Source organism: Trichoderma harzianum (genome assembly GCF_003025095.1).
Source record: "Trichoderma harzianum CBS 226.95 unplaced genomic scaffold M431scaffold_2, whole genome shotgun sequence".
Taxonomy (NCBI): Eukaryota; Fungi; Ascomycota; class Sordariomycetes; order Hypocreales; family Hypocreaceae; genus Trichoderma; species Trichoderma harzianum.
Window position 1 is genome coordinate 3088574 of NW_020209250.1, and position 27738 is coordinate 3116311.

At 54.2% G+C, this 27738-nt stretch overlaps 10 protein-coding genes across 10 annotated transcripts; 2 read left to right on the top strand and 8 right to left on the bottom strand.

Moving 5' to 3' along the window:
* Nucleotides 1-502: 502 nt before the first annotated feature.
* On the top strand, nt 503-3544 carry M431DRAFT_107841 (glycoside hydrolase family 2 protein). The gene is made up of 3 exons (XM_024911659.1): nt 503-765; nt 837-2242; nt 2323-3544. The coding sequence occupies exons 1-3, from the start codon at nt 638-640 to the stop codon at nt 3474-3476; spliced, it is 2688 nt and encodes an 895-aa protein (XP_024779242.1). The 5' UTR covers nt 503-637; the 3' UTR covers nt 3477-3544.
* A 42-nt stretch (nt 3545-3586) lies between these two features.
* M431DRAFT_504513 (hypothetical protein) lies at nt 3587-6536 on the bottom strand. Its single transcript, XM_024918481.1, has one exon. The coding sequence runs from the start codon at nt 6357-6359 to the stop codon at nt 3828-3830; it is 2532 nt and encodes an 843-aa protein (XP_024779243.1). The 5' UTR covers nt 6360-6536; the 3' UTR covers nt 3587-3827.
* A 361-nt stretch (nt 6537-6897) lies between these two features.
* Nucleotides 6898-7859, top strand: M431DRAFT_307242 (hypothetical protein). The gene is made up of 3 exons (XM_024914196.1): nt 6898-7052; nt 7158-7238; nt 7320-7859. The coding sequence occupies exons 1-3, from the start codon at nt 7050-7052 to the stop codon at nt 7503-7505; spliced, it is 270 nt and encodes an 89-aa protein (XP_024779244.1). The 5' UTR covers nt 6898-7049; the 3' UTR covers nt 7506-7859.
* A 296-nt stretch (nt 7860-8155) lies between these two features.
* Nucleotides 8156-11914, bottom strand: M431DRAFT_478628 (hypothetical protein; the record flags this gene model as incomplete). The annotated part of the gene is made up of 3 exons (XM_024915693.1): nt 8156-11477; nt 11655-11733; nt 11908-11914. 3 exons carry the CDS (start codon nt 11912-11914, stop codon nt 8156-8158), a joined length of 3408 nt encoding a protein of 1135 aa, XP_024779245.1.
* Nucleotides 11915-15167: 3253 nt separating this feature from the next.
* Nucleotides 15168-16130, bottom strand: M431DRAFT_504515 (hypothetical protein). The gene is made up of 2 exons (XM_024918482.1): nt 15772-16130; nt 15168-15565 (listed from the first exon to the last, which is right to left on the bottom strand). Exons 1-2 carry the CDS (start codon nt 15956-15958, stop codon nt 15300-15302), a joined length of 453 nt encoding a protein of 150 aa, XP_024779246.1. The 5' UTR covers nt 15959-16130; the 3' UTR covers nt 15168-15299.
* Nucleotides 16002-16507, bottom strand: M431DRAFT_307354 (hypothetical protein). The gene is made up of 2 exons (XM_024914197.1): nt 16494-16507; nt 16002-16323 (listed from the first exon to the last, which is right to left on the bottom strand). The coding sequence occupies exon 2, from the start codon at nt 16245-16247 to the stop codon at nt 16059-16061; it is 189 nt and encodes a 62-aa protein (XP_024779247.1). The 5' UTR covers nt 16248-16323; nt 16494-16507; the 3' UTR covers nt 16002-16058.
* Nucleotides 16508-16598: 91 nt separating this feature from the next.
* On the bottom strand, nt 16599-19123 carry M431DRAFT_76926 (hypothetical protein; the record flags this gene model as incomplete). Its single annotated transcript, XM_024922512.1, has 3 exons — nt 16599-16748; nt 16832-17225; nt 17292-19123. 3 exons carry the CDS (start codon nt 19121-19123, stop codon nt 16599-16601), a joined length of 2376 nt encoding a protein of 791 aa, XP_024779248.1.
* A 745-nt stretch (nt 19124-19868) lies between these two features.
* Nucleotides 19869-21114, bottom strand: M431DRAFT_504517 (hypothetical protein). Its single transcript, XM_024918483.1, has 5 exons — nt 21098-21114; nt 20653-21035; nt 20508-20561; nt 20351-20446; nt 19869-20273 (listed from the first exon to the last, which is right to left on the bottom strand). The coding sequence occupies exons 2-5, from the start codon at nt 20886-20888 to the stop codon at nt 20141-20143; spliced, it is 519 nt and encodes a 172-aa protein (XP_024779249.1). The 5' UTR covers nt 20889-21035; nt 21098-21114; the 3' UTR covers nt 19869-20140.
* A 2494-nt stretch (nt 21115-23608) lies between these two features.
* On the bottom strand, nt 23609-24880 carry M431DRAFT_73801 (hypothetical protein; the record flags this gene model as incomplete). The annotated part of the gene is made up of 4 exons (XM_024922161.1): nt 23609-24268; nt 24354-24435; nt 24498-24663; nt 24736-24880. The coding sequence occupies 4 exons, from the start codon at nt 24878-24880 to the stop codon at nt 23609-23611; spliced, it is 1053 nt and encodes a 350-aa protein (XP_024779250.1).
* Nucleotides 24881-25876: 996 nt separating this feature from the next.
* M431DRAFT_2161 (hypothetical protein) lies at nt 25877-27525 on the bottom strand (the record flags this gene model as incomplete). Its single annotated transcript, XM_024913513.1, has 3 exons — nt 25877-26660; nt 26838-27412; nt 27511-27525. 3 exons carry the CDS (start codon nt 27523-27525, stop codon nt 25877-25879), a joined length of 1374 nt encoding a protein of 457 aa, XP_024779251.1.
* Between the last annotated feature and the right edge of the window lie 213 nt (nt 27526-27738).

Below are 27738 nucleotides of genomic sequence, written 5' to 3' on the forward strand. Positions count from 1 at the left end.
TCAAACAGTTACTACAAGTCACCGTTACCGCTCAGTTGCCGGCTAAGATGTCCTTTTTAGCCCTAACTCCGAGTAGCTTCTGGTCGGGTATTCTGGATTCGGAGCCATCGCGAGGTACTCGACGAGCTGAGGCGTCACTGGCGAACGGCCAAGTACCCCCTGATAAGCCCTACGCAAAAAAGGCTAAAGACGGCGTGGATTCGGGCCCCACGACGGCCAACTTTTTGCTTCCCCCCAAACAAATGTTCCTGCTACGCCTTTTGCTCCCTTGGACAGCCGTTTTTCGGCGACTATGAAGCTCTCTCGGCCGGATCCCCGCAAAGTGGGGGAGGGGCTTTGGTGCTGTCGTGGGGGGAGAAATCAGGTGCAAGTTGATGGCTGAGGCGAGGTTGGAACGTGTTGGAACTGCAGCAATCAGAGCTCTGCTATGATATATTAGAACCCTCCGGTCCCGGATCGAGGTTTATTTTGTCTCCTTTAAAGGGTGTTGCCCATATTGTGCGTCACGGTAAGGTGAAACAGGGAGAGGAGAGAAGAGAAGAGCGTATAGCTGATGTGTGTTTGATGCTGATTTGCTTCCTAGACTACAAGCTTTGGACAGTCAGACATATCGTCGACTTTCTTACTCTACAACAACATGTCTCGGCAAAGCACTCAACTGGTCAGCGGCTGGACCTTTAGACAGTATCAAGGTCCTTCGACAGAATGGCTGCCGGTGGAAAAGGTGCCAACGCAGGTTCACACGGATCTGCTGGCCAACAAAAAGTATGCCCCTATATGGGATCACATATTATCAACTTCCACCAGAGCAATGTAGAGCTAAAAAAAAAATCTAGGATTCCAGATCCCTTTGTGGACCTGAATGAACGCGCCGTTCAGTGGATTGGCGACAAGGACTGGGAGTACCAAGTGACAATTACCCCTGATGCCGTGGAAGGTGAAAATGTGACAAGAGACTTGGTATTCAGCGGTCTCGACACTTTTGCCACCGTCTATCTCAACGAGGAAAAGCTGCTGGAATCGGAGAATATGTTTGTCTCTTATCGTGTAAATGTCACAGACCGCATCAAAGTCGGGTCGGAGAACACCCTCCGCATCGTCTTTCACTCCGCCATCGTCAGAGGTGAAGAGCTCATCAAAGAGTATGGCCATGAGCACAAGTTCTACGTCCGACAGACTGAGAGAAGTCGTGTTCCCGTACGGAAAGCCCAGTACAACTGGGGTTGGGATTGGGGCCCAATTCTCATGACGGCCGGACCTTGGAAACCCGTCACCCTCGAGACGTACGTTGCGAGGATTGACGATGTCTGGGCGCAGAGCGAAGTCAGTCAGGATCTGTCGTCTGTTTCCGGATCCATTTTCGCTCGGGTAGCCGGCGCTCCGAGCCAGGATGCCCAAGTTTCGGTGGCTCTGTCATTAGAAGGCCAGACGGTGTTCCAGCAGGCAGTAGACGTTGCTTCGGCTAAAGATGGACTGATCAAGATTCCGTTTAAGCTTGAGAAGCCCAAGCTTTGGTATCCAAAGGGATACGGAAGTCAGCCCCGTTACCAACTGGACACCAAGCTCTATCACAAGGCTTCTGGTGCCAAAGAAATTGACAGCCAATCCAAACTGGTCGGATTCCGACGAACCGAGCTGGTTCAAGAGCCGGACGCTCACGGCAAATCCTTCTACTTCCGCATAAACAACGTCGACGTGTTTGCTGGTGGCTCATGTTGGATTCCTGCCGATAGTTATCTCGCCGGTGTGCCCTCAGAACGATATTACGAATGGGCCAAGCTCATGGCAGAGGGCAACCAGGTCATGCTGCGAGTATGGGGAGGTGGCGTCTACGAAGAAGATGCTCTTATCGAAGCTTGCGACGAGTTTGGCATCTTGGTGTTCCACGACTTTCAGTTTGCTTGCGCATCTTATCCCGCCTACCCGTCTTATCTGAAGACTCTGGAAGAGGAGGCGCGGCAGCAGATTCAACGCCTGCGGACGCACCCCTCCGTGATTGCTTGGGCGGGCAACAACGAGGATTACCAGGTCCAAGAGAGGTATAAGCTCGATTATGACTTTGACAACAAGGATCCAGAGTCGTGGCTCAAGTCTTCGTTTCCCGCGCGGTATATATACGAGCACCTCCTGCCAACGTGGGTTGAGGAAGAAGACCCAGGCAAGATTTACCACCCAAGCAGTCCCTGGGGTGATGGCAAGCCCACGGCTGACCCAACCGTTGGCGATATTCATCAGTGGAACAGTGAGTCTTTCTTCTCCCCCCTTTTTTGATCCTCTCATCGCAGCTTTGAGAGCCAAACATCGCTAACAGTCGTCTACCAGTCTGGCACGGAGCCATGAACAAATACCAAGAGGCTGCCGGCATGGGAGGCCGATTCGTCAGTGAGTTTGGCATGGAAGCATACCCTCATCTTGAGACCACTCGTCGCATGGCCAGCGACCCGGCGCAGCTCTACCCCGGCTCCATGGTCCTCGATGCCCACAACAAGGCCATCGGCCACGAACGCCGCATGATCAGCTACGTCGTGGACAACTTCCGGCCCCGGCTCGATCTCGGCGGCTACACTCACCTGACGCAAATCGTCCAGTCAGAGACAATGCGTGCCGCGTACAAGGCCTGGCGAAGACAATGGGGCAAGCCCGGAGCCAGACAATGCGGTGGTGTTCTGGTATGGCAGCTCAATGACTGCTGGCCAACCATGTCGTGGGCCGTGGTGGACTACTACCTCATCAAGAAGCCGGCCTACTATGCCATCTCGCGGGCACTGCGTTCCGTCGACGTTGGTGTGCACAGGACATTCCATGACTGGACCCAGACAGGAGACTGGGTTGACAAGGACTCCGGCCTCGTCACCGGCCAAGTCGACCAGACCCTGCCCGCCCGCAAGGGAACTTTTGACGTCTGGGTCGTCAGCAACGACACCAAGCCCGTCGAGCTGAGCCTCGTCGTGCGCTTCATCTCTGTCCGCTCAGGAAAGGACGTCGTTGACCCCATCAAGTCCACAATCACCGCCGCCGCTAACTCCACCACCGACGTCCTCCAGGGCAAGCCGCTCCCGCCGTCGATCCCCAACCCCGAGGACCTCACCAAGCCCTTTAACCTGGCCGAGTACGACCCTTACGTCGTACACGCCACCATCACCGATGCTTCCACCGGCGCCCTCGTCGCTCAAGACACCGCCTGGCCTGAGCCCATCAAGTTCCTCGACCTGTCTGACCGGGGTATCTCGTTCAAGGTTTCGCCTGCAAAGGATGAGGTCGTCGTTTCGGCCGAGAAGCCTGTCAAGGGATTCGTCTTTGAAGAGGTTGAGGGGTTGAAGCTGAGTGACAATGGCTTCGACATTGTGCCGGGCGAGAAGCACACTGTCAAGGTGGAAGGCGCTCTGAAAGCGGACCAGTTGTTGTGGACGTGTATTGGAGCCCCTGAGGCGTCATTGACGATTTCTGGAGCGACTTCTTCGCTGCCCCTTCGATAGAGTAAAAAAAGCATTGGACTTGTACGTACGTAATATAGGATATATATAATGGAACGGTTGATATCTACGATTGCCTCACTACGTGACACCAAATAAGGAATACTGAGAAATGGCCAAGGTACACATTAAATGTTCATTTTCAATGTTTAAGCGCTAATGACATCAATAAAGAAGGGGGCCAAAACTTGATGTAGGTAAACCCAGGATAAATCTCCCCAATCCCATTCAATCCATTACACACATATCCATTCCCAGCCCATTTCACGAAACCGTCCCAATCTGGCGATAAAGATATAAATTAAAAAAAGGGTAATAATAATTATACCAATTTTACAGGGATATACCGAAACCTCAAGTCTCCCGCCGACCACGCTTCACAGGAGGCGGTGACCTGGACACGCTCTCACTATCATACCGCCGCCTCTTCATCGGCACAGGACTCGTCTCTCGCGGACGATCTGCCGAATCACCCCTTGCTCTGCGCGAAGGGGGACTACGGCTGCGCGACGGGCTGTAAGAGGCCCTTCTGCCGCGTGAAGGAGCGACCGGAGACCTTGATCTCGACTTTGACCTCGAGTCCTCGCGGGACGGCGATCGGCTGATATCCCGTCTGAGCTTCTTTCGAGGTCCTCCGCTGCTGACAGACGAGCTGTTTCTACGACCAGCAGGTCCGCCGGGGCTCTGGCGCGGTCGGCCCCGTCGAGGCGGCGGGCTGGCCGAGTTTGCGTTCCTCTCCCGTCGCGGTGGGGATGGGGAGCGGCTGTAGGAGCTGTACGAGTTGCTTCGCGCACGACCGCGATTCCGTTGTGTTGGTGGAGACTGTGAGGAGCGCGAGCGCGAGGAGTAGCTTCGGCTTCTAGTAGCATCTCGTCGGCCTCCCCGTCTGGGAGGACTGGCAGAGTACGACCCTCGATCTCTTCCACGAGACGAGACAGAGCCAGACCGAGACCGTGACCGTGACCGCGAGTCAGAGTACGATCGGTCCCTTGCACCACGTCGTGGCGGTGTTCGGGAAAGGGATCGGCCTTGACTGTCGTCACGACGAGCCGCAGATCGAGAACGGGAGCGAGATCGAGAAGAGTATGATGAGCGGGTATAAGATGAGTAGCTTGAGACAGACTCCGAATCCGAGCGATCCTGGGCAGGGGGTGCGGGGAGCGCGGGCTTGGGCATGTTCTGGAGGTGCTCTCGCATCTCCTCTGTCAAAACACCCATGCCGATGCTGGTAAAGTAGTTGATGGAGAATCTAATGTTGCGGGGGTTCTCGCGGGGGAAGATGCCTTCGAGGCTGGGTCGTAGGGTTTCATCAGTCATGCGTGCTCTCAGCTTGACCATGCCGACTTCCTCTGAGATGTGCTGGAACAGAATCTTGATGAAGATACGACTGCTGGACGTGGTTTCATCCTCGTTCAGGTGGATGACGGAGAGGCAGTGCCAGCCGAGGGAGTCGGCGGCAAACATGTGGCCGAACAACATGGCAATGTTTCGTAGCTTGTTGTTCTCATATCGGTGGATAGTCTCGTAGTACTTGGCAAAGGCCTGCTCAAAGAGATCGCACCACAAACGGTTGATCTTGGCAAACCGCTCGCCAATCAGGCCAAAGAACTTGGTGTATGTCTTTTCCTGGGAGCAACACTCGACAATCATGGATGGCAGCTCAGGCTCCTGGCCAGCGGGCAGATTGATCTTCATCAATTTGTGGACTGCTTCCTCTGGATCGGCGCTCGACATGATTGTGAGGTAGATGGTTCTTCGTAGATTGACCAAGTCGGCGTTAGACTGGTCTTTGATCTCCATGGCTTTCGATTCCTCCTCCTCCTCTTCATCGCTCTCGTCCTCGTCATCCTCACCATCTTCATCGTCGCTACCCTCGCCGAGAATTTCCGCCTTGAGTTTCCGGTAAGCCTCTTCGTGTTCCTCCCACTCGGAGTCGAATTTGAAGATGTTGAGTCCATCCTGAACATCAATCTCGCCATCAAGCTCAACCTTGTGTGTAATTTGGTCCTCCTCCTCAACCAGGTCCAGCTCTTCCTTGATCGCCGGGCTATCCTTGAACTTGTCCTTTCGGATCTGGAAAAGCACCTCAATCATATACTGGGTTCGCTTGTCGATGTCGGACTCGTGAAGGATGTTGCGGAACTGGTCGAAGACGGCCATGGAGATGGCAGGCTGCATCTCCTCCAAGTACTGCCCGACCTCCTTGCAGAACCCCACGGCAATCTCCACGCTGTCGTCCGTCGGCTTGTGCAGGAGCAGCAGCAGGATCTGGCCGGCTAGCATCTCATGTTGGACCTGCTGGTTGATCAGGTGCGCGAGGAACGTCGTCGAGGAGAGGCAGACGGCCTTGTCGTTTCGCTTGAAGCCCTTGCGGAATTGCATGATGAGGCGCTTGATGAGCAGCTCGCCAACCTGCGGCAGCTTGGTGTTGACAATGGCCGCCATGGCCGCGTAGATGGGCGTGAAGGGCAAGCTGGCAGCCTGGGCCTTCATGATGGACCGGCAGAACAGGCCCCGCCCCCGGATAAGGTTCTCGCCAAACAGCTCGGGGACGATGTGCTTGATGTTGGCCGTGTTGACCTTGTTGATCAGGCCGTTGATGCTCTTCTTGAGCGCCTCCCAGGCCATCCGCTGGTACTCCTTGCTGGTCTTGTCCGTGATCTGTGCCTGCAGCGCCCTGAGCCTCGCGGGCGGAATGTACGTGCCTCCCGACCGCATGTTGAGCAGCTTCTCGTACTCGGCCTTTGCCGCTGCCTGCTTCTCCTCCTCCGTCCGCACCGGCACCGGCACGGGCGAGCGCGCAGCACGAGCGGGACGATAGGAATCGCCGCCCTCTCGCTGCTTTCCGCGCTCGCGGTGCGGCATGTCGACCACGGCCGACGCCATCGTTTTCGCGATCTGGCTGAAGAACGGAAGTGTCGTCGAGATTCGTAAAGGGGAAGAGTCAAAGAAGGAGAAAAGCAATCGAAGCTGGATACAAGCGAGAAGGCGAGACAATGCAGTTGCACAAAGCGAGTTGCCTCTGTCGTCGACCCACGATCGAGACGGCGCGGATGATGTTTTATTCCAAGAGCAAGAAAGTTGGTACGACGCAAGCAAAGCAGCAAAAGGCTAGGCTGAAAGAAAAGAAAAAATCGTGCACGGACCATGTCCCGGTTGCTTCATGCGCCACACCCAGCTACAGTACACGCACAGCAGCCTTGCCACTACCGCTTCCATCCAAAACTCTACCTCTTCATGCCATACTTTCCGCTGCACAAAGCCGTGTACCTACCGCACCGCCACAAGTACCCTCCCAGCCAGCACTGCAAACAAGCCCCTAAAAAAGGCGCCTCGGAACCGAATCTCAATCCCTGGCGCGTTCATGCCAGCGTGGGCACATCGCCTGCCAACCTTCTCGTTCGTTCGCGATTCAGCTACCAACTTTCTCTCTCCTCCACCCAAAGAAACCACCCACGCTCCTTTATAATCTTCGCCCGGTTCCTCTCCATACGGAGACATAAACTCATATTACAACTCTTCAATCTACCGTTCAATTAATCGCATCTCGAAAGACAAGACCAACGCTTCCCAACAATGGTTCGTCCCATCCATCCCCCCTTCATCCTAGTGATATCACCATCGCTCCCCACGTCGAACACGACACACAGCAAGAATAACACAGTAGCTAATTCTCTCTCCTAGCTCGATAAACTCGTCGGTTTCGCCATGCTTGTGGCCGCATCCGTCATCTTCCTCTACTACACCATCTGGACCCTTCTCATGGTAAAGCGCGCCCCTCCCCCCAATTAAACACACTTGCTTTGCTATAAAAGAAGAACTCAAATCGTACTGACACAAACACAGCCCTTCGTCGACGACGACCACCCCCTCCAGAACCTCTTCCTCCCCCGCGTCTGGGCAATCCGCATCCCCGTCATCCTCCTCCTCCTGGGCTCCGCCGTCGTCGGCTCCTTCGTCGGCATGGTTATGATCCGGAGCAACCAGAAGAAAGCCGCAAAGGCCAAGGCCGCTGCCAAGAAGAAGGCGTAAAGAAGAAGAAGAAGAAGAAAGAAAAACATGAATGCCGTTACATGTATATGTGCCCATGTGCGAAATGGGCGCCGTCAATGTATGCAGGGGTAATTTTGGGTGTTAGAAGTGGCCGTAGCAATCAACATTAATAGTGCCTTTGCAACATCATGTACGAACTCGGGTGCGCATATAAGCCTTGTACGACAGAGAGAGCTTCAATCACAATGACCGGGAACAGAATATAGAGGGAAAAGAGGCGACAATGGTTTGGGTATCTCGAGTGTGGTGTCTATTCAGTAATGGGGTGCAACAGGAGCTGCTAAACTAAAGAGATGCTACCTATAGAACATAACAGGAACATGCAGCCGTACAGGCGACGCATCCAATCTAGATAAATCCCGAGCAGCCTTAGTCAGGGACTCGAAGAGTATAAGCATCCGTCAAACCAATCCTCCCAACAGTGTTGCTCAACTTTGCTTAAGAGAAGAAGAAGAAAGCCAAGCAAACCAGTGAACCCAATGTCAGAAGTTGTCAAATTAGTAGAACCTAGTTTATACCCAAGAAAAAAAAAGAAAAAAAATTAGGGGAGAAGATTCCCTCTCGAGTCCCAAGAAGCCCAAAGTAAAGGCTCGGTCTTGAAATTGCAAGACTGCTCGGTAGCCGATTACTTAGACTCTCTGGTCAGCGAAATCGAGAACCTCGCAGTCGTCCTCGAAGAATCCGTCACCATCAGGGTCCCCTTGGTGGGCTCCACGTCGTCGCCTCGTCGTAACGACAATCTGCTCCGAATCGCCATACTCCATAACACGCTCCATGGCTGATGGAGGTAGAGGTCGGTGGTCCTCTGGATCGTCGTACTCGTCTTCAAAAGCAGAAGGGAGGCCCAAGTCCAGCTTGACAACGGAAATGTCCTGTCCAAACGCCCAGGCCGACGCATCTGACCCGCCACTTGGTGCATTTGCAGTCAGATGCTGAGCCTTCTTTGCCTTCTTGGAGGTCGGCGCCACGTTGGCATCCATCGAAGAGTTTGCAAGGGCGTCCGATCCAACGAGCTGACTACCATAGGCCGGAGTATATTCACAAAGAACAACGCGTCTGTCAGTATGGAAAGGTTGGTATGGCGCACTGCATTCGATTTCTGCCTGAGGAATAGTCTCGCCCATGGTATGAAGAGTGTTGGAAACCACGCGTGGGCGACCCTTAAGCGTCAATGTCGTTCCCACGTCCATTTCCGCCTCTGACAGCTCCAGATACTCTTCCTGAGCGCCCAGTTCTAGGATCTGGCGAACAGCCGGAGCAACAGTATCATCTGGCAGCAGCGGCAATCGATGGTCTGTATATCGATTGGCACGTGTATTGCGCTTGCCGCTGTGACGTCGAGACTTGCTGGGATACGTTCGAACAAGGCCGCCACCTAGGTTGAAGAGAGAGGCGCTCCGTCTGCCTCTGATCCAAATGACGCACGACGATGTAGGTAGTGAGGCACTGGGAGGCAGGGACACGCGGTTCTCTCCGGTGTGGCGCAATTGGCTGATGGCGGAGCCAGTCTTTCCAATAGAGCTGGTGATGCTCGCGGCAATCGCACGCCCACCCTGAGCTGCCGAGTCCTTCAGTATGCTGCCAGCGGTGTTTGAGCTGTTACCGCTGCCCTGGCGCGAGCGTGTGACAAAGGGCATTGCCACCTGGTATGCAGCACCAAAAGCGCCAGATGCGAGGGAAACGGCGGAGCTCGAAGGCTCGGATGGTTCTGCAGCAGGCTTTTGCGTTACTTTGCGTCTGCGCGGCGGTGGCCACATGAAAGCGCTAAAGGGCATCTCCAAGAGATGAACAGTGCCTCTCTCCGTCACCATGGCTAGTCGCTCGCCTTGAGGCTCTGTCCAGACCACCTCAATGATGCGAGCCACAGTCATGCGCGAGAACTGGGCAATCTGGCGAACCTGGGGGCCAGCGCTCTCATGGGAGGTCAACGACGCCTGCAGGGGCGACGAATGGGTGTGTTGAACACGGAGCAGGTCCCACACTGTCTGCACGTCTCCCTTGCTGCTCGCTGTGAATAGAGACAAGGAGGACGGCGAAAACGACAGAAAACTGCAGCCTAGAGGCGTGGCGAAAGTGCAAGAAGGGTGAATAGAAGGAGACGTCACCAGCGAGTCAACATCCACGATGGAGACAAGTCCGGGATCCTTGGCCGAGACCGCTTGCGCAGACGCACCATGAGTTGGTGGGAATGAAGCACCATCGTTGCGAGAAGCCCACTGCTGAGGTGGTGATCGGGGCTGCAACTGCTGTTGTTGCTGCTGCTGTTGGGACTGCGGGCTCGTTGATCGATTCCAATACGAATTCCAAGCCTGTAAACCTTGCTGGCCGACCCATTTCGCGCCTTGAATGAGCTCCTGGGTCGCCTCGCGCATTACCTTGTTGACGACACTGTCAGAAATAGGCAGATCCACGGCAGCGGTAACCGAAGGAAGGTGAGGCGGCGTGTGAGATGAGATTCCGGCCCCTCTTCCTAGAATTGGCACTGGTAGATGCGCTCGGATGGCAATATTCGAAGACGGCGGTGCTGGGCAGTAAGCAATCCTACGGCCGTTGAGAGCGAATATGGCCGTTGGAGGATTGGGCCGGCGAATCGTACCGAGGGGGTTCATCTTATCCGTCTCCTCAGCTACATCACCGCCTCGCTGACCCTGCTGCACACAGGTCCAGAGCTTGGCGGTGCAAGCAAAGACATGTCCATTCTGCGGCTGTAGCAGCTGCGTGTATATCCAACATTCGCCAGTAGCGCCGGAGCATACCGCAACGGTTCCGGCATCTGCCTTGATGGCAAATGCCCCGGTGGGAGGAGGAGGCTGGAAAATTGGGCTGGTCAGAGAGACCTCTGCGCTGATGGGGATGGCGGGAGCCTGCAAGAGGACATCGACCAACTTGTTTGTCTTGAGCGAGTAGATTTCGACGGCTGTCTGGTAAGCCTCAATCACATGCCCGGTCTGGCCACCCCGCCCAGTAAAAGCGTCTTGGTGAGCATAGGTAGACCGGGGGCTCGTGGCACCGTCGACTTTCCTCGCGGTGTCGTCATCGTCGTCCGGGCCTGCAGCCGAAGCTGCGCGCTGAGGAAGTACAGGGCCGTGCACAACCAGAGCTACCAAGGGGAACACAGAGTCCTTGTCTCCGCCAGCAGTCCACGGAAGTATCTTGGCGTAATGAACGCCACCCCGCAGGCCCTTGAGGCTGGCGATGTGCTCCAGCCCCCGTTTGCTAACACCGTAAACCTCCAAGCCGCCCTGGTAGCCGGCCAAGACGACATTTCCAGAGCCGGCAGAGCTGTAGGGGCTCGGGAGCTTGTCGAAGCCAAAGTAGAGTCCCTGGTCGCCCGGCTTCATACCGGACTGCGGCTTGATGGTGAGGTCTAGGTCTGAGACGCCGTAAAAGTGCGCCTGGGGTTGGTGGGGGAGCGGAGGAGGGTGGGATCCGATTCGGGAGTGAGTGTGAGCATACGGGACCGGAGAGTGAAGGGAGCTCCGGCGATGGTGGGCGGCGGTCGAAGAAGGCCTGGGCATGTTGTCCGGAGACACAAAATGGGGATCCATCTGGTAGCTGAGAGGCCGCCTCGGGTGACTGGTGGGCGGAGAGGGCGATGCCGGCGACGGCGTCATGAAGGCTCTCTGGGCCGTCCAGCCATGGTGAAGGCGGCCCGAGTCTTCGTAGGAAGAGGGCTGTGTAGGCGGCGATTCACTCGCCAGAGCGATCAGGTTGCTCGGAGAGGCTGCCATTCCGTTTCTCGCCCAGTCATGTATCACGCTCGGAGCGGTGCTTGCAGAGACCGAAGTGGTGGACAAGGCATCCAAGGAAGGCGACGGCTCAGGATTGTCATTGTCAGGAGCAGCCGTAGGCCTTATCTCGGGCGTGTTGATGGGAGGGGAGGAGGCGTTGGAAGTAGGAACGCTCTTTGGGGTGTCGTTTCCACTTTCGTCGCCGTCGTTGACAGGTCTCCTATTTATTCACAAGCACCAGGTCAGCAAACCCAGCTGTCCATATGGCATCAGATTGTACCCAAGACCCGAAGCAGCAAGGAAAAGCGCAGCAGAAAGGGTGAGTCACGAGCCGAGGGCCATGCGCTGCGATGCCTTGCTCATGGGCCATGGGGGGGTTTTTAGCGGGAGGACTCACGCGAACTTGCCGGCCGTCTGTTTGGTCACCGCTGCGGCAATGCCGCCGCTGTGCTTTGCATTTTTCCTTTCCTTCTTGGCTGTAGGGAATTCATAGGTCAGCGATAACGCCCTTTTTTATGTGTGTCTGTGTGTATGTCTGGCGGCCGATCGGTCTGTATGTCTGCCTCGCCGTGCTTCAAGGGATGGCGATGCACGTCTTATCGCGGTGTCGTCACAGCCGTGGTACAAGATAAGACGGGACTGTCACTCACCCGGCATTCAACCTGTGTAAGGGGATTGGAGCAGTGGTCCCGCTCCAGCTGCTTTTGCTTCCGCAGAACGAAACGGGTTCTGGAAAGCCAAAAGCTAAAGCTCGTTTGTCAAGTCGAGAAGAGAAAAAAGGAAAATAAAAAGAGTATAGTAGGTATAATGCGAACGTATTGTCCCGATCAGCTCGATGGGCAAAGATGGAAGCTTCTCGTCGTCGGGTAGGGCCAGGTACTAGGCAGCTCCGGCAGCAGGTCTAGCAGGTATAGACGAGATTTGAGGTACCGCCAGATAAGGGGTTTGCCTGCGGGAGGAACAGAGGGGCTATCGACGGTGACGAGGGGTTCGCGTCGTTGAGGTACTACTAGGCAGATATAGTAGTACGGGGGGGGGATGATTGGCAAAAGGATGAATACGAAATGTGCAGTAATACGCTGGTTCGTGCAACAAAAGAAACAAGGCGATCTCTAGGTTGGTATAAGTATAGTAGGTAGGCAGGGAATGGCGCAGCCACCGGGCCTCGTTTTTTGGTGTTCGTGAGAAGATGCGACGTCTATCGTTAATACAGCAAGATGTATGATATGGTATCGAAACAAGAACAAAGAGAAGAGAAAGGTCGTGTAAGTAACAAGAGCAATATTATTCAGAGCAGAGCTGAGCTGAGCCGGTTCATCAAAGAAAGAGACTGAAGTGCTGTTTGAGCTGGTATGGTATCGTTGACTGGTTGTATGTAGTGTAGCAAAGTTGTAACATATGAAGAGATGAAGCAGAGAAGGGTTCCGTTGTTGCTCAAGACGTTCGGGGGGTGGCAGCTTTGATGAGTGGCCGCCCGCCCAATTACAGCTACAGCTACCAAGTACGAAGTACCAGACCTTACAGCATCGACACGACATGAATGCATGTACCTTCTGGTACTGCGACGGCCCTGGCGCTGTTGTCAGTGACTCGATAACGCGGGGGGAGAAGGTTCCAGGTCCGCTGGCCGGGCCTTGCAGTGGCAGCTGTTGGGGGGCGTGATTCCGCCAAGGGGGGCCGAAGGGGGGGGTATCCCAGCCTGCGAGGTCAGAGGGGGAGGGGGCGTGCCGCGTACAGTGACGGCGAGGTACTGGGCTGGCAGAGGTGACGGAACAGTGGTCAGCGGCCACAGGGGCAAACAGCGCTCGCGGCAGCGCTAATCTCAGCTGGGCGAACCTGGAGTCTGGTGCTCCTAGCCTTAGGGGTGTCTGTCTGTCTGTCTGTCTCAATTTGTTCGTGTACTGTAGTGACGAGTTCCGGCGCTCGCCATCAACAGACGCATGGGGTACAGAGGACTTGTGCAGGTGCGGTCTTGATTAATGCAAGGTACCTCGAGATTTGGTAGCCACGATTACATCGACGGGACTTTCTCCTTGCCTGCTGCAGCTTGTGTAGGCACAGCAGCAGTCAGAGGTACATGGCAGGTACCGGTCATATGAGCGCAATCTGCCAATCGAATCAACGGGCTGCCACGCGCTACAGTGCCTATCGCTGAGTGGCCCTGCGGCTTCGGGTTCTTGCGGCGCGTTTAGAATGGATTGATCCCATTGACTGACTGGATGCCGGCTGCTGCATGCATGTAGTCTGTACCTGGAGCAGCAGGGTGAACAGAGCCCTCGAGGTCATGACGCACGTACATGGTACCTGATAGCACTGCAGTTGCTGCGTAAAGCCAAGGCCATGTACATGTATGGACGATTCCGTCACTCCCGGGCAGCGCCGACAAGTAAGAATACATTACATTGATGTAATCAAATCAAATGCGACAACGAACACCCGCGGCTAGAAACGCTCAAATCATTCATCTTGGTCATCCGCGTCCCTTCTCAGCCCTTTGTTTCTGCCAAAAGTACCGAGTACCTCTCCCCAAGACAAGACAAGACAAGACAAAACGGCATTTCACTAGCATGCCTCAGCCACCTCACCAGACCAGAACAGACCAGACCAGTGACCGGCTCCGGCGCGTCATCAACATCATCAGCCTGTTGCCAAAATGACGTTCCCCGCCGAATAGGAATAGGGATGGACGCCCCGGCAAATGACTAAGATGCGATACGATACCAGCACTCACTCCTTTCTCTCCTTATCTCTCTTGTACCGTTGAGATACCCAGTTGCAATCATATCCGGTGCGGAGCTGCCCGCGAGAGTAATATCAGCAAAGTACCGGGTTTGATGGACAAAGGAGCAAAATCGCTGATAAGCTCCCCTCAACACTTCTGCCGTTCACAGCTACGAGCCTCTTTTTTGATGCAATGCTCCGGCCGGGTTGCGCCACAACTCTCTCCCACGCACACCCCTTAGTACTATGTCCATGTCCATGTCCATGTTTTCCCTTTCGCATCGCCCAGGAATGGGCCACCCGTAGAAGCTGAGAGAAGAAGATCCGCAAAGTGCTATAATTACCGCCCTGCTACCAAGTAATTACAACAAACCAAGTGCAGCTATCGCTCCGGACGGAGGCGTGACGAGGTGTCAGGTGATGGGTGCCTCCTACGCCATGGACACGCAGCGGGGGATGAGGAATCGCCAGCCCAGCCCTTTTTTCTTCTTCTCACCCCGTGGCAAAACAAAGCTATACGATGAGCAGTTCGCGTTGTTTTGAGCTATTACCAGATAGATCGGGTTGTCCATGAGCGCTAAGTTGCCCAAACCAAAAGTTCGTACTGTAGAGAGTAATGCAAGGGACGGTGACGCTGCCGCGGGATCGCCACTGGGATTCCGGGGAAAGGGCTCTAGACAAACACAGCAAAGTAAACGCAACACACAACCCCTCACCTCCGTCGTCGTCGAAATCGTCATCGTCATTCACTCACGTAAAGAAGACAAAAAAGATTCCCCTAAGTTACTATAGCCGCTTCGTACTCCGTATTGCACAAAGTAACAATTTCCCTCCTCCCCCATTGCCGGTATCGCAACACACGCCCCCCCTTTGTCTGATAAGCTCCGATGGAACCAAAGCCAGCCTCGTTGCTTATCTATCAGCGCTGCATGTGGCTTGATTGTGCCTGTTATTTTTCCCTGCAAACAAACGCGGTTCGAAACGTCAGCACGTTAAGTAAAACATTTGAAACGGATAGCAGTGATTTGTTCCCTCCTTTACGTGCTCGTAACAGTCTGGCGTTTTCATGTGAAACATTCGAGTCTTTTGCGGCATGAATCAAAGCACCTCATAGTGGAGTATCAACGCAACACCAACACTGCACAGCACACAAAGTATAAGCAGGTACTAATGCAAGAGATGGATGCAGTGCCAGCAGCAAATTGCTATTTATATTCGTTTTACACAAACATGGAAACTGATCAATTATATTGGTGGTTTGTGGTCTAGTATATTGTAACATGCTGCTGTACCTCTCCAACTCTCTCTCTCTCCAAAGTCTCTACTTGAGCAGATATACCCGGTACTCTGACAGCTTCCACACCTCCTCTCCGCCCTCAGCCTGCACCTTTCTTAGAATCGCATGTCCTGCCCATGGGACGGTGCTCGAGTTGCCGTCCTTGGTCTTGTACGCCACGTCGCCGTGCAGCATCAGCTCGGCCCCCTTGCTGTCTTCGTTGTTGTTGAACCGCCCCGGGAACACTTTGGTGACTGTGTGCTTTCGCTCTGCCACGACGGACCACATTCCCTCGCGCATTGTGCGAAGCTCTGTTGTGCTTCATTAGTATATGTAATTAAGTAGGTAACGCTGAGTAAGTCAATCAAGTTTATCATGCAGTTCAAGACAGCAGGGTTCATCCGCTCTTGTTTGATGTAGATATCCGACATCTTATAAGAAGCATCCGAAAGAGTTGAGAAGCTCTCATTCTCATTCTCACTCCAGGATTCTCATAGAAGCACAAAAAAAACCTCACCTTCTTGTCCATTGGCCTTACCAGGCCCAATAGCTACACGCGCATCCTCGGTAAACTGTTGGAGCCACTTCTCGTTCAACTCTGGTCTATCGGAAATCTTGAAAAAGTTGGTGATAAAAGTCCGGATCTCGGCGTCGGGAAGCCCATCGGGAACCGGATACAGAGGAGTGTAACCCGCATCAGCCATTTTGTTTAGAGAGCGGTAATCCAGACAGAGTAAAGATGAAAGTGATAAGTGTGTAGGAAGCAGGAAAGAGAGAAACAAAGAGTGTTTAAAAGCCCTTCACTTATCGCTTCTCTCGCGTAGTTCTCCAAGCTACGGATAGAGGGCTGTCTGTAAAAGGGCGTTGGTAATCAAGCCTTGGGTAATCAACCCGGCTTCCAATCAAAACCCCGCCTCCGGTCGGCTGCCGTCCCCGTATGGCGGCAAGTTCCTCAACGTCGGATGCGTTCCGCCGACCGAACTTGCGATTCATGTTTGCGCTTCGTTTCTCGCTCTAGTCATTAAGGATGTATTCATAGCACCGGCACGGGCGCGGCCCGTCAATTTAACTGTGATGTAAACAAACATCAGACAAGCCTGTAACGTATATAGGTATCTTTGGTGAAACCGGGAGGGAAAACACCCGTTAATCTTCTTCAAGCCTTATGAAAGCAAAAAACCACGTAGCCGCCATATCTCCGATATTTCGGAGCGAGTATATCGGCGAAGAGTTGCCTACCTCATGTTCCGTCCCAGCACCCGTATTCCAAGGCCCCCTAACTCCATGCTTCGCATTATTAACACAAGACAATCAAAACACACAACATGCATGAAATAGGAAAGCCTACTTCTTAACCCCCCGCGCACTAATCTCTCCCTTCTCACCAATGTTGAGAAGCTTACGACAGTCGGGGCAATACCACTTCGTCGTTCGCGCAGGGATATCCGAAAGGCCTACACATTCGAGATGGAACCATTCCTGCTTGCAATTCTGCTTGCTTTGTCAGCGGTCGTGGTTTCTCAGACAGCATCTCCGCGGACAGGGGGGGGGAATCGCTTGTTTGAACTTACATCGACGTTATCACACTGAATCATGGTCCCAAAGCTCACCCTATTGCAGAGGCAATACCGTGGCTCGTCAGGATCAATGGGGTTGCCCTCATCGTCCACCTCCACCATCTCCTCCGTCACTTGACCCTTGTCTCTCTTAGTCGCGCGAGCCTTCCTCTTAGGTGCCGCTTTCCGCTTGCCAACGGCGCTGTTACCGCCGCTGCTAGTCCTACTGACAACACCGGGGGCGGGGCGTTTGGTACGTTTTCCCGGCTGCTTAACTTCGGGAACCGGTGTGTTGCGCGCCGTACTGGCACGGCGAGATCGATCCACGGCCAGTGACGGCTGTGGCTCCTGGCTCGCGGCCTTACCTCGCGAGCCGGGTCGGCGTGAAGGGAGCGACTCTGGCGCAGGTGTTAACCTGGGCGTGCCGCTGCGTGACGACGGTTCAGGCGCCGCTGATTGGCCTCGTGGCAGTTGAGGTGACGTGGACGCAGATAGCTGCTGCTGCTGCTGCTGCTGCTGCTGTTGCTGCGATCGCTTCGCCGCCTCTCCCCGCGTTTCACGCTTACTAGCCTCTCGCCCGGGCAGCTCTCTAATCGTCGGCGGAGGGATAGGTGTGGTAGACATCCTCGGCTCGGTCTTGGGAAGAGGGACAGGGGTTTCGAATGGAGCCTTGATAGGCGCGGGAGTAGAGACGGTGACAGTGCCATTGCTCGCATTGGCTGGAATGGTAGAGCCTGGCACTGGAGATGTTGCTGACCTAGTAGTGACGGAAGATTGTGGAGGAATGGGGATCGGGACGGGAGTCTCCGACTGGGGAACAGCACTAGCTACCCCAGACGTCGTGACAGCTTGTGCAGAGTTGTCGGAGGAGACCGAGCTGCCCTGTGCAATCAGACCGGGCACTGGCGGTGGGACGGGTGTCTCAGTCTTGGTGCGCTTTAGCTGTGGTCGCGATGATGGCACTGCTTCACCGCCTTCTGCTGGTGCCGCCGCTGCTGCTGCGGCGTCGCCATTGGTCTCGTCTTCAGTCTCTCTCTTTCGCTTAGATCTGGAGTTGGTCCGCGGCTTAGGCTGCGGTCCAGGGCTCTTCGCATTCTCGGGCGTCATGCTAGAAGTCGTGCTGCTGCCCAGGAATAGTTTCGCCGCCTGCTGCATCTTACGGGCGGATTCCTCGGCTTCTTCGGCGGCCAGCTTTGCGAGCTGCTCTCTCTTGAGCTTTTTGGCCTCGTTGAGCTTCATGCCCCGGTTGCTGGTCGGTACTTCGGTGGCAGCCAGAGAGTCGACGCTGATGGCGCCAGCAGGCATTTGTCGAGTGCCGGATTCGTTATCGATGATGGGCGTTGGCACCGTAGCCTCAAACACCCGGCCTTCCTCCTCTGCCTTCTTCTTAGCCTCCCTATAAGCATCTGGCCCACGACACAAGGCTTTCAATTCCCTAGCAATCATAGTCTCGCTAGGTGTCCATGTTGCATTCTTCTTCATCCGTTTCCTTAGTTTGGCCAGCTCATATTGGGTCAACTGCAGCCACGGAGCATCAGGACTACCAATGACGGCGTTCTCGGGGGGAGGGTTAAGCAGCGCAGCCGCATTCGCAGCAGCCGCAGCACTCAAGGCAGGGGTAGCGTATTGCCCTCGTGAAGAGCGGCCACTAGATTTCTGGCTCTTGTTGCTGACCAGTTTGATCCGAGGCGTGGGAACCTGTATCCTGCGGGTTGTAGCTGGCGGTTCGGACTCTTCATCAGAGCTGATATCGCTGTCGTCGCTAAAGGTGTCGTATTCAATTTCGTAGGGGGCGAGAACCTCACCAGGAACCGTGATCCGTGGGACTCGGGATCGTCGCACTTTCTGCCCGTCTTCTCCAGTAGCTCTAACCGTCAGCTTCGCCCTCGTCATCTGAGGAGACCTGGGCTCGACAAGAGCCTGCTCTTCCGTTGGGTAGTTTTCCATCATTGTCTTGAGCTTCGAAAGCAGCGCCGTCGCCTTGTTGTAGTGGCGGTTGACATTGTCCGCCATCCTGACAGCCTCTGCGTGGGCAAAGATGCGCGAATCCAGCGCTTGCCTCAAGTGCTCCGAGATGTCAGCGCGCAGCTGCACCGGCGATGGGCGCTCATGGGCCGGTAAGCCTGGAAGCTGGCCCCATACTGTCGTCAAGTCATCGACCTTGTGTGAAGCATCCGCATATCTCTGGTCCAGCTGGCCCACGAGCGTCAGGGAGCGCATCATGTCGGCGGGTAGGTATTCCGTGAAGTCGAGGAAGTCGGTTACTGTCGTCTGCGCATCGGGATCGGCGCGTGCCGTGAGGACGCTGCTCATTGGACCCATGGAAGAGCCCTCGGCGATCTCAAAGGTGGCAGTCTTTGTCTTTGGAGAAACAACTTCCTCATGGTCCATGGCGGTTGGCACGTCTGCGGACTCGGTTGAGGTGGCCATGTTTGGCAGCGCAATCTCCAGCACCTGCAGACTCGTGGCCGCGCACTAAAGATGTCCACTGCTCTGTAGATGCTGGTCAAATCAAGGGCTGTCGGATATTGAATATTCGCACTCGCCGGCGTCCATTTGGAGATGCTGAATGTCGTCGCGATCCGGTAGATTTGTTGGCGTGACTTCGACAACCGCGTTGCGATGGCTAGCTTCCTTTGGGGAACTAAAACCCGGTCCGTCAGGGAGGGAAAGAGGACCGTGCGCCGTAAAGTGTCTGGTGCAACCGCACCCCAGGCTGAGTCATCATGGCTGCTGTAAATCGGACGAGACTTGGGCTTTTCAGCTCCGGACAATTTGGTTCAGCTGAAGCAACATCACACAAAAGCACAGAAAAATGTCTCGTTGGGATATTTGCGACGTTGTGCGGGTGTTACACTCATGTTACGACTATTAAATTTGACTGCACAGTTCGTCCTCTTTTTTTTTCCACATTCATGCACCAAACTGAAAACCGTTTCAGTGGTTTGGTGTGACAATCCTCCCCACAGCCATTAATACGATATGCCTACCTACCTTATGCAGCAAACATGAACCTTGCAAAGGCAGCCGAAGGCAGTAATATTATTAGTTGCTGACACGGCAATCTTGATGAGATCCTAGCTTGTGAGATTACCCTTATTTCATTGATCTCATTTCTTAATCTATATTACTCCATTTCTCAGGGGGGGTTTACCTAACCCGGCAACCAAATAGTCCCTGCCTACTCCGTATACACAAAAGAAAACACCACGTCTATATCGCAATTTATACCATGCTCCGTTCCCCAGTGGGTTCAAAAGCTCCCTATCGTTTCATCATGACAGGATACATGTCTCGAGCACACGCATTCTCCAGGGTATTTCCATTGGCTCACAGATCCCAATCTGCCTCCGTGTCCCGCATCAGCTTAGCCCCCGCAATTTCTTCCGATTCCTCCACGAGATAGGTGGAATCTGGTCCAATGAGGGTCAATGAACCGTATAGAACCAGGCGTCTACATTTCCTATTGTGATTGTCAAGTCAGCCATGGTGTCTCCGTGGCGGCAACAGCCTTGTTGGCGCATGGGGATGCAATCTCACAGGAAGCCAATGATGATCAAGTTTCCCCAAACCTCGAGGTCTACCCCCTCAAGGGTACCTTCTACTCTCAGTTTTCCATATCCGATGATCTTGTCGCTATGTTGAACCTGCATTAGCAACAGTGGGACGTGTATGGTGGTGTTTTACGGCGACTCACCTCGAGGCTAGATAGCCGTTGACCAAGATGTTGCCGTACGCTTTGATCTGTCCCCTTTTTTCAAAGAGCACGAGTCAGCCTTGTTCTCGACCCTGACCACCCCCTTCTCTAATAACCCCCCTTTTCTATGAATTGGTCAACTTACTGGCAACTCATCTCCCCCTTTGTGGTAATGTTGCCATAGGCGTCGATGGGGCCTCTGACGGAGATACAGCCCTGGAAGTTGATGCCACGGCCGGATTGCACCCAGCCGGCTACCTCAAGCGGGCCTTCGACATCGAGATCTTCTTCACTCTTGGGATTCTTGATATTCTTGAGCTTCTTGACGTTTCTTGGTGCCGCATATCCCGACGTCGATCCAGAAGCATAGTGCTCTGACATGGCCGAAGGAATGGGAGAGTGCTGGCGTTTGTCCAATTCGGTAATGGAAAGCCCCAGACGTATTCAACGGGAAGAATACTAGTCTTTGACGTTAGGGTATCGGCTCATTAGTGCTCACACCCCTTGTCTGGCGATAGCCGAGAGAACCTGTCAATGATGAGCGTCTTTGACATTTTCCAAAAAGGCCAGAGCGAGGGGGCATCTTATACACATAAGTCAAATAGCGTGTAACGAGTATTGGGGGTGGCCAAGGGCTTCTGCCGTACTCTCCAGGGCAAGGTGCCGCCGTAACAAGAGGAGGAAGGGGAACAAAGAAAAAAAGGAAAACACCCCGGAATCAGCTCCGTGGGAAAGGGTCAGTCAGAAGATGCAGATGCAAGACGAGTTGGTGATGAGTCTCCGCCGTCGCCTGATTGCACCCCTGCCAGCAACAGTCATGTTCTGTTCAGCTCACCGTTTCCCCGACAAAGAGCTGAACCGGCCGAGTGACGATTCCTGCCTTGTTTGCCCTCGCCGGTGTCTCGTCTCGTCCTATCTCTCCGCCTTACGTCTCCCTTGTCATGAACAAAGATGGCCAGATGCGGTAGGCTGTGTGACTGGGCAACTGACCGGCTCTGCCCACCCCCCGTTTCGGCTGTCTCGACGACAGGCAGCGTGGTAATATTGATAATATTGGCCCGGACGGGGCGGTTGACACGGCAGAGCAATTATTGGAAATCCTCACTCCGCACGAGGGGGTGGCCAAGGCAGAAGAGGAGCCGGAACGACGGTGGAGAAGGAAACGAAGGAATCAAAGCCTGCTGCTCTGCTTTCTGCTTTTGGTGTAAGTGCTGGTAGCTGCTGCGGAGATGGGAAAAACCGCCCAGCTCAAAAACGTGGCATCCCAGTTTGTCCAAATCCCTGGGCCCAAGAAGCCTCACCTGGCTTTTTTATTTTTTCGTTTTTATGGAGCCGGGGGTTTCTTACGGGTATACGGCGTAATGTTTCTCTCCTCTCTTCTCTCGGTACTTTTTTTTTTCTGTCATTGTCTTTTTTCCCCCCATCTTGAACTAACACCGATTTAAAACCCCTCAGTAGGTTCTAGTTGTTGGTGAAATTCCCCCCTCTCTTAGAAACAGTGAGGCAAGAGAACCACTTGGTGCAGCAGGCCCCCTTTGTCAGATACCGAAGCCAAAAATAAATCAAGCAAATAAACAAGCAAACGGACAAATCAAGCCATAATGCTTAGCAATGACCCGAACAAATCTCGCCAAGCTCCCCGAAAAGAAGAAAAGAGGCACAAGACTCTGCTTTCATCGAGATGCTACCCTCGAAAAACTACTAGCGGCTACACAAGGCATGGCAAACTCACATGGGAGCCCCAGCCAAAAAAAGACCCGAAGTTCAGGTTCTCCCCCCTGCCACTCGTCTCGTTAATTGTTGCCACTGGAGGCGTTATTAGAAGACCTTGCTGTCCCGGGTTCAGGAAATCCAGCCCGTTTAACCAAGAACCTGCTTGTCGGGTTATCACTTTTCACAGGTGTTCCGGCATATGCACGAAGCCAAAGCACAGGCCAGGCCTCCATGCAACATCCCCCATGCAAGCCTGCATCCGTCCTAGTTTTTTCAGCTCTGAGCCCAATATAGAAGCGCCCCCCAGTGCAGTGAGCCCTGCTTTGGGGGCCGTTTTATCGTATTGATTGCATCCAACTGCCTTTGCATCTGCATAGGCGGACTTGATTGTGTGATGGGCATTTCGAATCATTGCCTTGAATGACCAGTCACTCTCACACCCTCTTTGTTTCTCTTCTCGGAATCTTGCTCCCCTACCCTCTTAGGTCATGAAAAGCTGCAAGCCTCATCATTCACCGTCTTTGGGCTACTTGCTGCGCTCTGCGTGACCCGTAGCCCGGGCAGATTGAGTTGGTGATAACCGAGAGCTTGAAGGGGCTCCGCTGCCTCGTGTTAGGCATCTCGATTCCGGGCTGAAACTAACTTGACATACAACCAACCAACTGTCCTCTCGAAACATTATACTCTAAAGGGCGTTAGTTTCCCTTGCCATGCCACCCACAAGACAAGGCTTCCAGATAAAGTGAACGAGAACAAAGAGTGAGTGCTTCGTAAGTTCGTATACATGTCAAACTCGTGCTCATATAAACGCACGTGCCATATAAAATAGCGTCACTCACCGTAGAGGTTTCAGTCATCCATGTCCATTTATGACGAGCTGAATGATTCCATCGCACAGCATGATCAAACAAGGGCAAGATTGACTCTCTTTAAAATTGTTTTCTTTTATTTTTTTTTCGGGGTTTCGTCACTCTCCGTCATCCCAGGCTCACTGTCCCGGACCAAAAAAAAATGTAGCTGCCTGTGAGGATTTTTTTCTTATGCTAAGCCCAAGCATTCCGTATACACCACCAACTACCCTGAACCATACACAAAAAAGCAAAAATAAGAAACAAGCAAAAGAAAATACATGTAGCCAAGCCAGTAGCGAGCTTCATCTTGTTCCCCATCCAGAGAGAGAAGGGAAAAAGAAACAAGGCAAATGGCCAAAAACAGAACCCTCCCGACCCATTCAAAGATCCGAAATGAGGCACTAGAATACACGTTTTAAATAAACAAAGATAAGCAAAAAGCAAAAAGCAAAAGACGTAGACAGTGCTGCCTGTCTCCAGTCACATCCAATATGCCCTCCCGAGACCTCATACATGGCGCCGTCGTCATCACACAGTTCAGTCGCGTCCCACGAGTCCCAGCCCCAGGCCCGTGCAGAGAGCTGCAAACACCCACACGCCTGCGTATGCCGCAGCCCCGGTAGGCTCAACACCAGGGATCGTCATGGCGCAGGCGAGATACGTGTTGACGCCCGTGACCAGCAGAGTCACTGCGGTGCGGCCAATGGCCACCTTGGCCTTGGTGGTATAGCCCAAAAAGTTCCACCACATAGTCTCTCCCAGACTGGCCTCGACAGGGTTGAAGTTGGTGACGCGCTCGTCTTCCTTTGTCTTGCCCGTGGTTGCAAACGGCGGGAAGATGAAGGTGCTGGCGGCAGCGCCAAACAGCAACGTCACAGGCAGCACAGTGGCGTAAGATGCCGCGTACGCCGGCTCGAGGTTGGGAAGGCCGTTGAAGTGGAGGACAAAGATCTGAGGCAGCAAATATCGCAGCGACGTAACCAGAACAACGGTGTATATGCTCGTCGACAAGGCCGCGGTGAGCAACTGGAGAGGCAGGCCAATGAGCTCGCGGTTGGGCAGCTTCGAAGATGGCTTGTGGACGGCCGAAAAGGGCCGCAGGAGAGAAAAGGGAACCGATGCAGAGACGACGTCAACGGCGAGGGCAGCAATGGCCGTTCTCGGGCTGAGGTTGTAAAAAGCGAACAAGAGATACATCTAGAAATTGCAAAAGTCAGCTTCATTCGCCACACGTCTCCACAGCGTGGCAGCAGAGGAGGAAAAAGCTTTTTCGTGTACATACCGCCGGTCCGTGGGACAAGAAATCCATCATGGCGACATCCAGCCCATCCAGCCCGCTGAACCAGCTCAGCGCCAGCTCAAATCTACGCCGTCTCGTTAGCAAAGATCCCGAAAACCCCAATTCTCGTCGCGAAAAGCCACTCACATCCTCCAGCCAGCCAGGATGCCGATGTCCTGTTGCGTCTCCTGGCTCCGGCTCACACTCGCCAGCTCCCCCTTGGTCAGCTCGGCCACCACGCTGTATCCAAGACTCGCCGTAGCGAAGCTGATGGCCGCCACGAGCGGAAACTGCACCAGCGTGGGGATCCTGGCTGAGCGCGCTGCTTCTACTGAATCTGGAGCCCCTCCATCCTTTGCGGGAGTGCTGGCGGCGGAAACATCACCGCCATCGCGGCGCTTGGGCGTTGTCTTGTCGACAGCCTTGTCCCTTGACCGGTCTGGCGTCGCTACCTTCTCCACGACATCCGCATCCGCATCCGCAGCCCCCCGCGCAGCCTCGCTTCTCTGCGCTCGCCGCAATGTCGGCATCGTGGCTGTTCTTGTGTGTGTTTTGTTTTGAGCTGGTGCTCAAGCGAACCAAGTCGCAGTGGTGATCGTCGGACGTGCGTGTCCCGAAATGCGCGTCTCCCACGAGGTCGACACGACTGGATGAGTAAGCAACCGAATACAATTGTCGCAGCTGCAACTGAAGCTATCACGAGCTATTTCGTGCCAATGCAAGATTGATTAAATCGATTGTGTTTGTTGAGGGTTTGATTCCCGCTTCGGGGAAGCTTGCCCGCGCCGGATAGCTGTGGAGCAACGTGACGTTTAGGTCGCTGGGGAAACAACGCCTGGCCAGGTCCCCGCTCTTTCTCGATGGAGCTCAATCTCTAAAGCTCAATTTCTTTCTCTCTAGGGTCTGCACCAAATTTTTCTTTCCACATCTCTCATCTTTTCAACATGAAAATCGAGGATATCCATTCTTGCCGTGGCCACTGCTGGACTCATTGCGTTACAGTCACCAATTCGTGCTTGTTTGCGGGCTAGATTTGATTCATCAGTTGGCAGTCTTCAAAAATGCATAACCATTATCATTATCACTGTGCACGTGTGCTTCCTGTATCGTGGCATGGGCTTCTAGTGATGGTGTGAAATGTTTTGTTTTTTTCTTTCTTTCAAAGATCAATGCTTTATTTATTCAGAATTTATTCGGGCGTACGCTCGACGCCTCGTCGAACCCTCACTTTAACCTCGTGGAGAAGCAATCTCATCTCAGACCATGATCAGTCCAGACGGGCCCTCCACTCTTCGGTGCTGAAGATTCGACAGCGGAGCAGAACCACCACTAATACAGTTGCTTCGAGTATATCGTTGTACAAAAGAGACACCGCGCCGATTTCCCTTCCCAGTTGGTGATATCCATAATTCATTCCAGAGCAATCCGACTCCAGGGGCCACATTATAAAAAAAAAAAAAAAACAAGAAATAGCGTTACGATTCGAGCTCCCAAGAGAAGTTGCTCCGTTCCATACCCAATAAAGTTTACTCCTCCATACGACCAAAAACTCCGTCGTCGTCTTCGTCACTGCGAGCGCGGGATCGCATATCGAAATCGTCTTCGCTATCCTCCATCTTGACATCCTCACTTCCGCGACGCATCTCGCCGCGGGTGAAGCTTTCGGGTTGCCTGCTGGGGTAGCTGTTGATGAAGCCAGCGCTGACAAAGGATGCGGCTTGATCTAGGAATTGAGCTGGGACGGGTGGTACAGGCGGTGCGTCCTCAACATGTGTTACAGCGGGTCGTGAGCCACTGTTGCTTCCAAAGCTGCAGCTCAACAACTCGACAGCCGCAGCCAGGTCGTGATCGTCCTCAGCGTTGGCGTTGATCCCGGAGGATGATGGCCGAACGTCAATGCTGCCGCTGCGGCCATGGTCGAAACCGTTCGCATTGGGAATGCTACCAAAGAGGAGAGGGTTCGACGGCTGCGGGGATTGAAAGCTTCGAGAAAATACGCTGCCCATGCTGTAACGCTTGTCGCGGTATGCAGAAGTATCAAATGCATGTCCCTCCTCGGTAATCGGGGGCGGGGTAGTGTCAGCGGAACTCTGACCATCTGCTTGCTCCGAGTAACCAGAGGCGGTGGGCGACGAAGCCGTTTCTGGCTCGCTCGCAAAGTCTCTGGCAGAGTCCGGAGGGGTGACTGATCTCTCCTTGGGGTTGCCGTTCATGGCCACCAGGACCGACGCCGCCTCAAGCAGCTGCACTTGCTGGTGCTTGGAGATGAGCAGCTTGGAGGTGTAAGACCACTCAGGAGTGTGCTCCCATCTAGTACCCAACGAGTCAACAAATGAAACTCAAATCACGCATGTTTTGCCAGTGTAAAGAGTGAAAGAGGGAGGGGAGGGAGAAGGGGGAAAGCCGAGGACCGGAGGTAGGATGAGGCATGCAGCCAAACCTAGGCAAGTGCAGACATCACAGGTACAAGAGGGGAGGGAGACCAACAGATGCTTCGTCAGACAGCTGCTGTGCTTGTAGCCCTTGCCGCACGTTTCGCAGCGGACCTCTACTCGGCTGCTCTTCTTGCCATCCTTGGTCAGAGGCTGTCCGTCGCTGGCTCGTCTTATACGGGCCTGGTCGAGGTGGGCCGCCGCCTCGTCGGCCGAAAGCTCGTTCGAATCGTCGTCGATGGCACTATCCTGGACTTCTCGCTTGGCCTCCAGCAGCGACTTGTTGGGCAGGCTGGCGGGTGGTGAGGGCAGGCCGTCCATGAGGCCGGCCCGGACGGCGGACTGCTTGGACATGGTGTTTGTGTTCCGCCTTCCCCCGCTTGCAATCGGAATGGCACCGCTTTGCTCGCTCTCTCGAATGGCGGCCGCGAGAGCAGCGACGTTGGCGCCGGGAGTGGTGACGGACTTTCGGCGGGTGATTCGGTGTGTGGGATTGAGGGCACCGGCGAGGAGGGAATGCGAGTGCGAGTTGGTTCGGGCGTGGGATTGACGGCCGGTCAGGGCCGAGGATGCGGAGCTCGACAAGGGAGAACGCTGGTGCGTCAATGGCCTCGTAGAAGGCTGCATCTCCTGCGGGTGGACAAAGATATCAGCAAAAAGAACCGGAGCCTCACGAGCACAGGAACAAGCCACATCGGCGACTCCCAGACGATGGCATCAGGTCATACTTTTGAGGAGGCCATTGCCAGGCGGGCTTGAATTGCTCGGGATTGCGAGACGACACACGCTGGACCGTCGCACGCTGGGGGTTGAAGTGGCAACGCTTTCGATCAACAGACGATGTCCACACAAGAAGGTTTGTCCGGCTCGACCAGATGCTATGCTTAGATACGTTCAACTCAGCGCGGGATGGTGTTGTGAGGGAGAAAAAAAAAGTCAGACCAAAAAAAAAAAAA